Genomic DNA, 14,181 nt, shown 5'->3' on the forward strand with positions numbered 1-14,181 from the left:
CACACAATGGCTTTAAGAAATTGCTTATGAAGGGCTGTTGAGGTATTTGGAAGCACAGGGAATAGGTTACCTGCAAGTCTAGTAGAGTTGGCCCATTCACTCTGTCAGCACGGAGCATGTTACATGAGAGAGGTGGGCAACAGAGTAACAAAGAGTCCTTTGACATAGTCGAGCACAACTATAGCAACCGCCATGAAGATTTACCGGCGTGAAGCAGAGCAGATGGACCACGAGCTACTGATCTTTGAACGTCTCCTGATATTGGCATCTCCGGAGGTGTAAAACTCTTTTATTGTCGCTCATTTGGAGCTCAGGAGGAGGGCTCAGACTTTGTTCTGACTACCTCAGAGATAAAAGCAGAGACAGTGAGAGGTGCTTGAGTTCCTGGACTGATACCAAACTGCCAGGCTTGGGAGGTCATTTAAACGGGTAACTAGAGGATTCATGTTTGTTTTGAACTTGCTTCAAGCTGAGGAGTCGCCTCAGCTAGTTTTACTGCGCGCGCCTTCTGAAAAAAAAACAAAAGCAAAAACAAAAAAACACCGAACAAACGGATATAAAATAAATCAGAAATATGGGGGAACGTTTTCTTGGGGACCTTTTGAGCTTCTACGGGGATAACAATTCACTCTCGACGACAAACTTGGAGAACTTTTTATACCTCATCACCTCCCGCCGAGCTCCAGCATCAGTAGACAGCGAGGCGAATCCGCTAAGGAATGCTGAGGTAAAGCTGAGGAGCTGTGCCAGTCTGTATCTACACTGTTTTATACTCCTCTGTTTAGCCTATTTCCATATACAAGTTTATTCACTTTTGTTTATTAACAGATTCTGTTTGACTAATTTTACAAAGTTGTGCAGTGTTTGTCTGCTTCAGATCTCCTGGATGCCTTTGGGCTCTCTAATGCATCTGAACTGACTGTAGATCAGCTAGAGCTCATATGCCCAGCTGTTCTTACCCAGGTTCTTCTCCCTTCCTGCCCTTACATGACCCCCTCGACCATAACCATTGAGCCTCAAGGTGAGTGCATACAAAACCATCTCTTATTTTACACTTCCCGGGATGCACTTTTTTTTTTTTTAAACCGGTATTTTCATTACTGCCCCACATAGCGACATGTCCATTTGTCCTCTACTTCTCAGTGGCCACTCTTTGAGGATTACTACATGAGTGAATGTGGTCAGTTTTTTCTTATTCATAATCCAAGATTTCTTTCACTGAGGCATGCCATAAGCTTTTTTGCTTTTTTTTATTTTTTAATACCACCCCCATGATTCTCATACATTGTTTCAGTCTCTAAATAACAAGAAATCGAATCTAGCTGGAGTTTCTAAGTCATTTGAATCATTTCAGATTGATATTGCCGTTAGTGTTGGTGTACAGTGTTTGCATACATTTCCCAGAAGCAGTGTCTATCGCATCTTATACCTTTTCACCTGCGAGTAGAGTACATGTGATATCAAGCAGGGCTGTGGAATTTCCATCACCGTCTCAGTTCTCGCTTAATAGAGGAACCTCTCTGTCCTGTAACCAATTCATGTGGAGATTTCCAAATCTCTAGTGGATTTTTGTGAAGGAGAGTGTATAAGGAAATGTTGCGTTACTGCCAGGATGATCATTTAATGTTAATTCTTCACCAGACTTCAGTGAAATCCCATGTAGTGATTCTAGTTTGTGTTTTAGATCATGTCCCTAATCAGTATCTGTCTCTCTTTTTCAGTTTGGGGTTATAGTTTCTTGGCTGTGACAATAATTAACTTGGCTTCTCTACTGGGGTTACTCTTGGTTCCCTTCACTAAGAAATCTTACTTCCCAAAAGTGTTGACCTACTTCATTGGGGTGGCCATAGGAACATTATTCTCCAATGCTGTAATGCAACTTATCCCAGAGGTAAGAAGCAAGCAGGAAGCAGCAGAAGAATAATCAAAGATTAATAAGAGAGTAAACAGTAAGTTACAGTAAAAGAATCCAAATAGACAGTGAGTCAACTGGAGAAAAGGAATTAGGTTAATAAAATCAACCCAAACCACTGTATTGTGTTCAAAAACCTGAACATTCATATCTTTTGTTTAACAGGCTCTTGGATTTGACCCAAAAGTTGATAACTATGTGTCAAATGCGATTGGGATTTTTGGAGGGTTCTACCTCCTGTACTTTACGGAAAGAGTCTTAAAAATAGCACTGAAAGCAGATCCAGAGGTAAGAGTTCAATCACATCTTGATTCAAAACTGGTTATTAGAAGAAGAGTAAGAGCTCACTGTACCATCCTTTCTACCTCTATACAGCATTGCCACAGCCACTTCCCTTCACTACAGACTAATGATGTAACCATCACCAGCTTCAGCAATGACATTATCATAAACAGCATGACAAGTGACGTCATCACAAATAACGCCAACCATGAGGTCCTACCAAACAGCCCCAGTGAGAAACCAAGCCAGCCAACCATGAACCCAGCCAGTGAACAGGTACCCTGACAGCTTATACATATTATCATACACCTTACCCTGAACAAATATTATATTTTTACAGAAATCAGCCCCAAGTTCCTCATTCCTTCATAATTACTCATGGCTCAATAATATATTAACCCAAGTATTGGATACTAGAATACGCTAGATGTTTTTTTGTCCTACATTTCCCACATACTTTATCTTGTGTCTATAAAGCTGGGCTGTAGTGTACTGATACATCAGGTTGGTGTTATCATACTGATAGTTTAGTGTCTAATGATACCTAATGATTAACAGAACACATCCTCTTCACGTTTTATATACAATATACAATGTTTACTCTTTGCTTTAGTTAGCCTTGACATTCTTTCTTAGTTTGAAGTTTTATCTTTTTTATTTTAATATATCTTTATGGTTTGGTCTTTCCTGTTTCATACTTGTGCTTTGTGTCTCATCTTGTGTCATAACCCTATGATAAATAGTATAACTATTATTAAACTATAATAAAATAATACATTTTAGTTACATAGTGCCTTTCAGACTTTTAAAATAGAGCTCAAAGTGTCTTACAGTGAAAAAAAGCAAATATGAAAGAATAGGTAGTCAAAAAAATAAAATAGGCAAATAATAAAAATGCAATAAATGATAGCAGTGACAGAGAAAATAAAACAATAACAATATAAAATATAAGAATATATAAATAAAGTGTGTAAAAATAGAATAAACCTGCAATACATCATGTAAAAGTAATGTAAAAGTAAGGGGCCAGTAAAAGGAAAGCAAATAATAAACACTAGTTTAATGCTAGAGTAGAAAAATATTTTAGATGTTTTAAAATCAGTAGTAGATGGAGCCAGGTGAATGTTTATTAATTCCTGATGAATTTGTTATAGATATTTGGTGCTTTAAACAAAAACTGCTTCGCCCTGTTTTTAAGTTTCATATGTGGGATGTGGAGAAGGCTAGCACTAGATGATCTCAAGAATTTGGAACATAGTTATCAGGCATCCCTGAATATGTGATAACTATGTTCCAATTTGCGTCCTGAGATTATCTGAAGTATGAAACTTAAAAGGAGTGGTGAAGCAGATTTTTGTTTTTATGCACCAAAGATTTGGAAGCATTAAGATTTTTAAAAACTAGAAGTAAAATTATATAGTGAGTTCTAAAGGAAATAGGCAGTCAAGCGAGGTTAAAACTGCATGTGTTAATATCCTTGTTGTTGCGTTTTGCACATCTTGTAACTGGAGATAGGGTCTTACCTGTGCTATATGTGCGGTTTAAAAGTTCAGTCCAGAATCATTTCTAACTTCAGCTTTTGTTTGTAGAGCCAGATTTGCATGTCTGTGGTGTATCTTTTTCTCTTTGTTCACTGCCAATTACATGCATTTCCTTCTTGAATTCATTTAGTTTAAAAATGTGATTCATCCAGCCAACAATGCTGAACAGACACATTATCAGCTTATCACGAGTAATGACATCTGTCACTACAGATATGTACTGTTGTTGATTCCATGCATCTTAATAATCTCACCCAGTGGCAACATAAAAAGAAAATAAAAGTGGCCAAAGTACAAAGCCCTGTGGTAGACCTGTTCACCTAGATTTAGAAAATATTGTCTTCCAGTTAAATAGATAAATCTATGAGCTACACTATGTGGCCAAAAGTTTGTGGACACTAGACCATCACACCCATATGTGGTTCTTCACCAAACTGTTGCCACAAAGTTGGAATCGCACAGTGTTGTAGGATGTCTTCGTGTGCTGTAACATTACAATTTCCTTTCATTGGAACTAAGAGGCCCAAACCTGTTCCAGCAAGACAGTGCCCCTGTATACAAATCGAGGTTCATGAAGACATGGTTCGGCCTGCACAGAGCCCTGACCTCAACCCCAATGAACACCTTTCGGATGAACTGGAATGCTGACTCTGTACCACTATCACTAATGCCCTTGTGGCTGAATGAACACAAATCCCCACAGCCATGCTCCAAAATGTAGTGGAAAGTCTTCCCAGAAGAGTGGAGGTTATTATACCAGCAAAGGGGGACTAAATCTGGAATGGGATGTTCAACAAGCACAAATGGGTGTGATGATCAGGTGTCCACAAACTTTTGGCCATATAATGTATAATGTTAAATACAGCAGTCAAGTAAGAAATAAAGCAACAGGCTAATGTTGTCATAAGAAGATAATCTACACCAGAATGGTGTAGTATGGTACAATTTGCCAACAGTTATAACTTCTAATTTATTAATGAACAACACCACGGTTGTTAACAGTTTATAGTTATATTTAACGTTATAGAATATCCACAAGAAAAATTTGCCGTTATCACTTATGTTATAGTAGCTATAAATATTCATTTCTTACCAGCTTCTTTTTTTCTCTCTTAATAAGAAAAAGAAAAATGCAGTCTGCCATGTTACAGAGAAACTGGAAAGTATAAAATCTTCTGTCCTGTAGAAAACTTACTGTTACAAAGCAGTAATGTCCTGAGACTTACCATAAATTTTAAATAAACATCTCCTAACTGAAAACTGCACCATATCAACAAGCATACGCTTTTCTTTGTTAAATAACATGTCTTAATCCATTTATTATTAGGCTTAGATTATGTGAAGTGTCAACCATACAAGTCCCAGTGACTGAATTGCTACTGAATTGCTAAACTTATCGTTTATGTTACAACCATAACTACTGTCAGGGAAAATTAATGCACACCTTATGATTTGAGAATCTGGCTGCATTGTGGTATAAATCGAAAGTTTCGAACACATTGCCTGCATCTCAGATCATTTATTACTTTCACTAATGCTGTTTCAGTGCTATGATTTGATCTGAAACCAAACCAGAATTTTTCTTAACTTTTGTTTTCATTTAACAAGTCACTGAGCTGTGAGAAGACATTTTTTCGTATATTTTTCAGAAATGGAAAATTAGAGATACAGTCCGGTCCATAAATATTTAGACATTGACAAAGTTGGATTTAATATGATTTATTGTGAGGGTATTTATATGTAGGAATTATGGCAATTTTTATATGTGCTCCTCCCCCTTTAAGGGACCAAAAGTAATTGGACAGTTGACTGCTCAGCTGTTCTGTGGTGTTATCCCCTCATTATTTCACATTACAAGCAGATAAATGGTCTAAAGTTGATTTCAAGTGAGGCATTTGCATTTGTTATCTATTGCAGTTAACGCTCAAGTCCAAAGAGCCATCACTGCCAGTGAAGCAAACCATCATTAGACTGAAAGAATCATCAGCAAGATAGCAAAAGAACCCATCAGCAAGATAGCAAAACCATTACATGTGGCCTAGTATTGGAATAGGATTTAAAATACAGGTGGAAGAATTCAGAAGTGTGATAATTTTGACAAGCATGACAAGTTCTACTTCACTACTCTTTTTTTTTAATTATCTGTAGTGCTTTGCTGTTGAGTAAAAATAGAATACATCATTATTTATTCTTATATATTAGTGATTCACAATCATTACACAATGTATCTATGAAATAATCATTGGTTGATTTTAATGGATATCAATAATTGGGGGAAAAAAAGTGCATTCTGTTCATAGGAATTTAAAAATTTTGAGACACGTCTCTTTGTTTTCCCCGGTGTCAAAATAATTTTATGTCTACCTATTACCTATTACATTTTCCTGTTATTTCCTGTAGTAATCAATGTCCTTAATGCCTTAATGAGTTTTTTTTTTTCTGTACAGCACTTCACAATTGTGTGTATGTACAGTATAAGTGTGTGCCCCTGCTTATATTTAGGAGACATGCATGCTAGTGGGATGTCGCTGGCTGCGAGGGGAAAAAGTGTCAAACATAAAAACGGTGGCTTGGATGATCACTCTGAGTGATGGATTGCATAATTTTATAGATGGACTGGCCATTGGAGCCTCCTTCACCGTTTCTCTTCTCACCGGCTTCAGTACCTCTATAGCCATTGTCTGTGAGGAGTTTCCTCATGAGCTAGGTAAGTCCAAAGTCCTTGGATTGTGAGGAATATCCGTTGCATTTAGGCAGGTTAAGCTGAATATTGTGTCTGTTTCCAACTGGCCTAGTTACACTCTCTTTCTCTGCGTCTCTCTACCCTCTTGTTGTCTGTCTCTAGGTGACTTTGTGATTCTCTTGAGCTCTGGTATGAGTGTCCCTCAGGCAGTGTTTTTTAACCTGCTCTCTGCTGTGTGCTGTTATCTCGGCTTGGTGCTGGGTATCTTGCTGGGCAGCAGCTTCGCTCCAAATGCCATCTTTGCCATTGCTGGTGGAATGTTTCTTTACATCTCTCTGGCAGACATGGTAAGGCACATACAGTATCACATCTTAAAATAAATGGTATAACTGACAAAGAGTTTCTATAATACAGTATTATTGTGTATTTGAACCTTCACTTTGTGGCTGATTTCAGTTTCCAGAGATGAATGAAATAATGAACGCACATGCCAGAGGCCGCAGAGGGAAGATCTTATTCTTTCTGTTCCAAAATGGTGGCCTGCTAACCGGCTTTTCCATTATCCTCCTCATCACCATGTTTGCTGGAGACATCAATCTGGGATAAAGGGAACAATGAATATGAGATTAGTCCACACAACCAGAGACCAAATGGTCGATACCACAAGCGAAAATGAGACAATGTAAAGATCTATCATTTTAAAACTCTTGACTTGGACTCTATTCCTACTGTTTAACACAATAATGTATATCATGTAACATTGTAGTAATAGAAAAAAAGGAATTATAAATTATTTTTTGTAATTAATCTGTGTATAGGGGCATTGGACACAAAGACGCTCCAATTTACTGTTTGTCTCCAAGCCTCTAGAAGGTTTCCTTCGCTAGGTTTTCAGACTTGACTTGTGGGCACATAAACAATATAAACTACTTTGGCAACTCTCTCAGGCAGTTATTTCCAGTGATACAAGAGAGTAGGCCAGAGAGTACAGACAGGACACTGCTTTTAAATGAATGGGGCAGTATATACATTTCAACATGGCAACTGTATTCAGTCCTTATTGGTTTGGTAAAGATGTTAGCAAAAAATCATATTCTTACTCTGATACATGTCCAGTTATACAGTGCTGTGAAAAAAGTATTTGCCCCCCGATTTCCTCTATTCCTCTATTTTATTTGCTTTTTTTCCCTACACTAAAAGGTTTTAGATCCTCATACAAAATAAGGAAACACAAAACATAATTTTTAATTGATCATTTTATTTACTGGAGGAAAAAGGTTATGGAAGACCTATATCACCCATGTGAAACAAATTGTCCCCCTGAACTTAATAACTGGTTGTGTCACCTTTGACAGCAACATCTCTAACCATATGCTTCTGATAATTGGAGATCAGTCTCTGACATCGCTGTGGAGGAATTTTGGCCCACTCTTCTTTGCAGAATTGCTTTAATTCAGTCCTGTTGTTGGGCTTTCTAGCATTAACTGCCTGTTTAAGGTCCTGCTACAGCATTTCAATGGGGTTGAAGTCAGTACTTTGACTAGGTCACTCCAAAATCTTGTTTCTTTTGGACCATTCAGGGTTGGACTTGTGCTTTGGACTGTTGTCTTGCTGCATAATGCAATTGTGCTTAAGCTTCAGGACTGATGATGAACGGACATTGTCCTTAAAGATTTTCTTCCCGCCACTTTTGGGAAGATTAACCACTGTTCAGATTTTCTCCTTTTGGAGATAATGGCACTCACTGTGGTTTACTGGAGTCCCAGAGCCTTAGAAATGTCTTTTTGTAACTCTTTCCAGACTGATATATTTCAATATATTTCTTTCTCAGCTCTTCTAGAATTTCTTTTGATTGCAACATAGTGGGCTGCTTGTTGAGAGCTTGTAGTCTGCTTCACATTGCTGGGAAGGTTCTGTTTAAGGGATGCTTAGACTCAACAGGGCTGGCAGTAATCTAGCTTGAGTGAGTCTAATCTAATTCAACCCAATTATCAATCAAATATTGTTAATCGTTTGATTGAGTAACTAACGGGGCAATTACATTTTCACACAAGGCCATTTGGTGTTGGGTAACTGTATTTTTCCTTCAATAAATGATCATTTAAAGACTGTGTTTTGTGTTTAATCAGGTTGTTTTTGTCCTATAATAATTATTGTTGGAAGTTCTGATTAAGTGTGACAATTATGCAAAGACAGAAGAAATACTTTTTCACAGCACGGTAGGGCACTTTGTTTCATTATAGAGATATGTTCATACACGTTAGCTGGAGCAACCTGAAGACCAGACATTATTTACAGGATTTAATCTCAGATTTTAACAGCAATTCTAGATCTGTGTTTGTCAGTCATTTCTGTGACATGGAGGTTTTGCCCCATGCCTTGCATCACTGAAAATAGCCAAGATGGCTGCAAAATGGACTATACTAGAAGGACTTTATCTACTTTTTCTACTGTTTTATAAAGGTGAAACAGCTCAGATGAAATATACAAGATCACATTTCAAACATGGATTTGAAATCGCTGTTAAAATCAGACAAAAACAGTGTTAGTGATCTGTTGATTTTGGTTCCAGTAACACACACAAAAAAAATTTCAGGTTGTGGATGTGTCATTAACAAGCATGACGAAGGCTGGATGAGTCCAACCTCACTTATATGGTGATCATTGTGATCATCATCTGGCGCAGTGTACTGTACAGCCAATAGAAAACCAGTTAGGATTGACTTTGAGGCTCGGTTTGTTAGCAAGCTTGCCTGAAGTTTAGCTAATCGGGACTGTATGATTTTATTTCCATTCCAGTCCACAAACCTTAATCGGGGTCTAAGCTCAAGTGAATGTTGTATTAGTAAGCTATTCACCAAAGTGGTGCCTTTAAATATACGATATGGAACACAAAACTTGTACAGCTGCTCTGTTTTTACAGATATGTCCATGTATGTAATCCACAGTAAATCATATCTCCTCTGTATTACCTTTTTTCATATCAAGTTGACAGATTAGTTGTGAAGTATGATTGCCACATTTGACATAGTGAGAAAACTAAAGCAGGTGTCTGTTTGGAGACCCTTTGTGATATTAATCAAAAACCAGTCAAGACTGTCACAGAGGGGGGCGGCTTGCTATATCTATGCACATATCAGTGTATGAATCTGGATTATTATTATTATTATTTTTTTTGGTCATTGCGCCTTCACCATCAAGCCAAATGGCACTTTTTAAAGAACTGACAGCAAACCAAATTTCCCTGCTGAAAATTCCAGCCTGGTCTGACCAGCTACTAGCTACCAAGACACAATCCAGGCTGCTCGAGCTGGTAGACCATCTCTGATGTATAAAAAATAAAAGGAAAGGTGTAATGAGAAAAAAAGTACAACTACAAGATTTATACACTGATATGTGCACATATGGAGATGGAAAACCTCCATCTCTGCGACAGTCCCGACTGGTTTGTTTTTTTGTTTGTTTTTTTCAACTAATGTTACAAAAGTTCTCTGAGTACACACATTACATTATACTTTAGTTTTCTCTCCATGTGGAAAACAGCAATCAAATGTCATAACACACGTCAACTTGATATGAAGAAGATAATACAGATGAGACATGGTGTATGGTGGATTAGCTACATGCTCAAATGTTTTTGCAGTCTTTATGGAGGATTTAAATGTAGCTAGATATTAGTAAACAGAAAAGAACCCAAAACCCTACCAATTTCCTCTGGAATATAAAAATTGTGACTAAATCACAGGAAACACCTCTTCTCACTTTTAGGTTTCATTCTTATTTGGTGGAATATGTTAATAATTGTAATACAAATGACTGTAAATTTATTTTTGACTGGTTTCTGTACAACTTTTTTTTTAATAAAACAATAACGTGGTATCAAAAAAGTGCCTAATTTCTTTGAGTTGCAGTTCTTCATTTCTTCATTCAGTGCCTGGAAAGAAGACTTTTACTTTGACACTGTGATGAGCGTTTCCCCCCGCTGGAGAGCGCTAAAGCTCACTACCAGCTAAGAGAAGAAGAAGAGGAAGAGGAAGAGGGACTGGGTTGCATTCAGGAAAGGTTAGTGAATAAACAACACCATTGGTAAAAACGTTAGTTTTTACATTTATTATTTTTTCAATATATTTACCGAACTCTATGACTGTATTTTAATGTATTGCACGTTTTGTATTCATTGTTAGCACAAGTAGCACTCAGTTCGCCTTGCCAAAGTAATTTCCTTTATTTAAAACACACACTGAAGGCATTTAGTGCTGAGGATTTGGTTCATAATTAACTATTTAAAATATGCTGGCATAATTCAGTGTTCACATTGCTCTGAAGTTTATGGTTTAAGGGGTTTATGTAGAGAGGAGAGAAGAGGAGTCAGCTGACTGTACACTTCTAACACAAGAAGTCTAAACGAAGTCTATACAGTCCTATTGAAGACAGAAGGTCAAGCCACACACCATTTATAACCTAATAACATGGCTGCTAGGATGCAAACAATGCATTTTAAAAAATCCATCTCAAGTGAACCAATTCATTTTGCTTAGCAAAGCCCCTGTTGAAACCATTAGATCATTAAATGCTTTCTTTGTGACTCAGGATTTGTGTTTACAGTCAATTATTAGCTAGAAACTGTGATCTCTGTAAACACTGTTAAGTTTGTTGTGAATGCATTAATGCTGTCAGCTCAAAGTTTCCTGTTTTTGGCTGCCATTTTAAAGCTCACCTGTTCAGCCCTGCAGCCACTTACTCAGATTTTGGAGTGTAATCAGAGGCACTGTGTGTATTTGGTTTGAAGGCCATGGCAGAAGTGCAGATTCGTCGCTATGAGGACGATGATGAGGAAGACGTGAAGGAGATCTTCACACTTGGAATGAGTGAGCATGTGCCATCCTCATGCATGCATGTACTGAAACAGCCACCCACCCAGATGTTGCTAGCATGTGTGTTCTGCGCTCTGCTGGCCAGCTCTAAGTCCATCTTGCTGCCCATCCTGGCTGTTACGCTGCTGCTGGCTGCAGGGCGCCAGGGAATCAGTTACATGTTCTCCAGCTACATCCAAGTTTCCCTGCGTAAAGACCTTAACAATATCCGGGAAACGTACCTGGAGGCGGCCAACTCCTGCTTTTGGGTGGCCGAGTGCCAGGGTCGGGTGGTGGGTACAGTGGCGTGCCTCCCTGCTGAGCACAATGAGGGCTGCCTGGAGCTTAAGCGCATGTCGGTGAAGCACTCCCACCGTGGGAGGGGCATCGCCAAAGCCCTGTGCCGCACCGTGGCCGACTTTGCTCAGCTGAGGGGCTTTCCAGCTGTGGTGCTCTATACTTCAGTTGTACAGACAGATGCTCATAAGCTATATGAAAATGCGGGCTACAAGAAGGTCCGAGAGTTTGTCGTCCCAGAGTTCATCGCCAAGATCACCAACTTCACTTTATTTGAGTACAGGCTTGACCTACAGAAGCCTGGAAACTAAATGAGAATGTGGTTCGCTTTACTTAAAAAAAAAAGTGTTGCCCCATTCACTTATTCTGTTCATGTATTTCAGTTACATTAGTGGCCCCTGTAAGTGTTTGAATGTGGAAGGGGATAGTTGTTATACTTTCTGTTTATTGAATCGTTCCGGAGTAAAGATGAAAATGCATAAAGTGCACAGTTAACTCCGCATTCAGCCATTGATTAGAATCATAATCACAAATATCCTGAGATACATATCCCAAAGATATTCAGATACAACTAACAGGTACCTCTGTTCCTCTGTTTTCCTCAAATTGTACTTTTCAGCTCACATTCTTCTGTTTTGACACTAACACCCTATAACACATTATTAAATAATTATTGATTGTTATATAGGCTTAGAGTATTTCAGGTGATAGATTAAAGTTCTTTTTAGGAGAGTCGCCAGCAGGCGCAGTCTGTTAGGAAACATAATTTTATCCATTCAATGTACTGTATGTCATTTAAAAAGCAATTAATAGTAGACAAATTTCTGTGTTAATCTTCATGTAATTATTGCACTGACCCATTGAATGCAGTCAAGCATGCATTTGGGTTGATTTACCTATAATTTGCCTGTAATTAAAACCTTTTTTGTACAAAAACTTGTTTTATGACTGTGTTATTACTGTAGACATGGCCTAGGAGGAGCTGTTTCATTTTAGTAATGTTTTTTTTTTTTCTTTCCTGGAGGCATCCATTGTAAGGCAGCACTGCTGGCTCAGAATGGAGGAAAAGTGATCATGTGATGACATACAGGAAGTTTTGAATTTTCCACACATCTTCGTGAGTTTAAATCCCAGCACCACCAAGCTGCCACTCCTAGGCCCTTGAGCAAAGCCCTTAACCCTCAACTGCTCAGTTGTATAAATGAAAGTTGCTCTGGATAAGGGTGTCTGCTAAATGTAAAATGCATTTGTTGTTTAATGGACACAGAGATTGACTGTCTGATCAGCAGAAGAAACTGTGTAAGGGTAAGCTTTTTACCAGATTGTACTCAAGCGTATTACAACATTTAGATATTTTCAGTGTCTTATTGTCTCTCAGATCTTCTAAGGATAAATCCAAAAGAAGCTTAAAAAAGATCACCCAGATAATACTGCTGCTCTGTTTTTCACCTGAGTACACAGTAATACTACACAGTATGCATGCTTGACTTTATGTGTATGCAACAATTTGTCTATCCATTCTTCCTGGTTCTGTGTCTCAGATGTGGTATCAGATCCGAGAGTATCAAGACGTGGACTACTCTTCTGTGCGGGAGTTGTACTCTACAGGCTTCAGAGAGCATGAAGGAGCTGTGTGTGTCCTAACCCTGAAACAGCACTGGGTTCAGGCTGTGCTGCTAGGACTCTTAATTCTCTTCCTCTTCCTGTTTGGCTCTTTTCTGGCCTCCATTCTGTGTCTCATTGGAGTTCTGCTGGCTGGCAGGTTTGCTGTATCCTGTCTTTTTGAACAGGGAATACAGCTCGGGCTCAGCGAAGACCTGCAGGACATTCGGGCATCCTACATGCACCGAGGTCAGGTTAGCTGCTTTTGGGTAGCCGAGTCTAAGGGCTCCTTAATAGGAACAGTGGCAATATTACCCTGTGTGACAGAGCCTGGAGCATGGGAGTTGAAACGCATCTCGGTGAGAAAAGAGTTTCGGCACCGCGGCCTTGCCAAAGCACTTTGTCGGACCGCCCTGGAGTTTGCTGCCAGGCATAAAGTAGAGAGGGTGGTGCTGTTCACCTCTCTGGTGCAGTCAGATGCCCTTAAACTCTACCACAGCCTGGGATTCCACAAGGAGGAGGAGTTTGTTTGGCCATCACTTTGTGCCAGGCTCATCAACTTCCTTGTGTTTAAATACGCATATAAGGCAGCTATAAAATGAACAGAACATGTTGGTGGTGTTGAATTTTCAAAGAAATGATTACAGTAAACCTGGATTTTGGGGACATGTTTGTGAACAGTTACAACATTGTATGTAAGGTGTTCCTTTTTGCTGTATTAATCATATTTACTATGATCACTCGGTGAAGCATGCTTAATACCTTTATTTTGTTCCACCATTGCAACCTTAATAGTTAATCTTGTCATTGTTCATCTAAGAACATTCAATATATGTTTTAGTGGTTTCCCCATTTTTTATAAGTACAGTTGCTAAATTATTCATTGCACATATGTCAAATCAGTATTTCTTTAATATAACATTGTATTTCTAAGAAAACCATAATTTTCTTAGTGTAATGTCCTGAGCACTGATGCTAGAAAATATATACATGTTAAAAGTTATATGTTAA

The 14,181-nt window shown here is 38.5% G+C and overlaps 3 protein-coding genes across 3 annotated transcripts; all 3 read left to right on the forward strand.

Annotated features, from left to right (window-relative positions):
* Window positions 1-141: 141 nt before the first annotated feature.
* Window positions 142-8,529, forward strand: slc39a8 (solute carrier family 39 member 8). Its single transcript, XM_026942537.3, has 8 exons — window positions 142-727; window positions 862-1,021; window positions 1,722-1,891; window positions 2,078-2,200; window positions 2,288-2,470; window positions 6,238-6,442; window positions 6,581-6,765; window positions 6,875-8,529. The coding sequence occupies exons 1-8, from the start codon at window positions 575-577 to the stop codon at window positions 7,022-7,024; spliced, it is 1,329 nt and encodes a 442-aa protein (XP_026798338.3). The 5' UTR covers window positions 142-574; the 3' UTR covers window positions 7,025-8,529.
* A 1,859-nt stretch (window positions 8,530-10,388) lies between these two features.
* Window positions 10,389-12,584, forward strand: nat8 (N-acetyltransferase 8). Its single transcript, XM_053232438.1, has 2 exons — window positions 10,389-10,480; window positions 11,208-12,584. The coding sequence occupies exon 2, from the start codon at window positions 11,211-11,213 to the stop codon at window positions 11,877-11,879; it is 669 nt and encodes a 222-aa protein (XP_053088413.1). The 5' UTR covers window positions 10,389-10,480; window positions 11,208-11,210; the 3' UTR covers window positions 11,880-12,584.
* On the forward strand, window positions 11,154-14,173 carry LOC128317004 (probable N-acetyltransferase CML5). Its single transcript, XM_034302978.2, has 3 exons — window positions 11,154-11,286; window positions 12,593-12,873; window positions 13,110-14,173. The coding sequence occupies exons 2-3, from the start codon at window positions 12,826-12,828 to the stop codon at window positions 13,770-13,772; spliced, it is 711 nt and encodes a 236-aa protein (XP_034158869.2). The 5' UTR covers window positions 11,154-11,286; window positions 12,593-12,825; the 3' UTR covers window positions 13,773-14,173.
* Window positions 14,174-14,181: the final 8 nt, after the last annotated feature.

Source organism: Pangasianodon hypophthalmus, chromosome 3 (genome assembly GCF_027358585.1).
Source record: "Pangasianodon hypophthalmus isolate fPanHyp1 chromosome 3, fPanHyp1.pri, whole genome shotgun sequence".
In the NCBI taxonomy this organism is placed as follows: domain Eukaryota; kingdom Metazoa; phylum Chordata; class Actinopteri; order Siluriformes; family Pangasiidae; genus Pangasianodon; species Pangasianodon hypophthalmus.

Coding starts and splice junctions, on each gene's coding strand:
- LOC128317004 (XM_034302978.2), top strand. CDS start 12,826: ATGGACACAGAGATTGACTGTCTGATCAGCAGAAGAAACTGTGTAAGG. Junction 12,874..13,109: donor GCAGAAGAAACTGTGTAAGG/GTAAGCTTTTTA, acceptor TCTGTGTCTCAG/ATGTGGTATCAGATCCGAGA.
- slc39a8 (XM_026942537.3), top strand. CDS start 575: ATGGGGGAACGTTTTCTTGGGGACCTTTTGAGCTTCTACGGGGATAAC. Junction 1,022..1,721: donor CATAACCATTGAGCCTCAAG/GTGAGTGCATAC, acceptor TCTCTTTTTCAG/TTTGGGGTTATAGTTTCTTG. Junction 1,892..2,077: donor TAATGCAACTTATCCCAGAG/GTAAGAAGCAAG, acceptor TTTGTTTAACAG/GCTCTTGGATTTGACCCAAA.
- nat8 (XM_053232438.1), top strand. CDS start 11,211: ATGGCAGAAGTGCAGATTCGTCGCTATGAGGACGATGATGAGGAAGAC.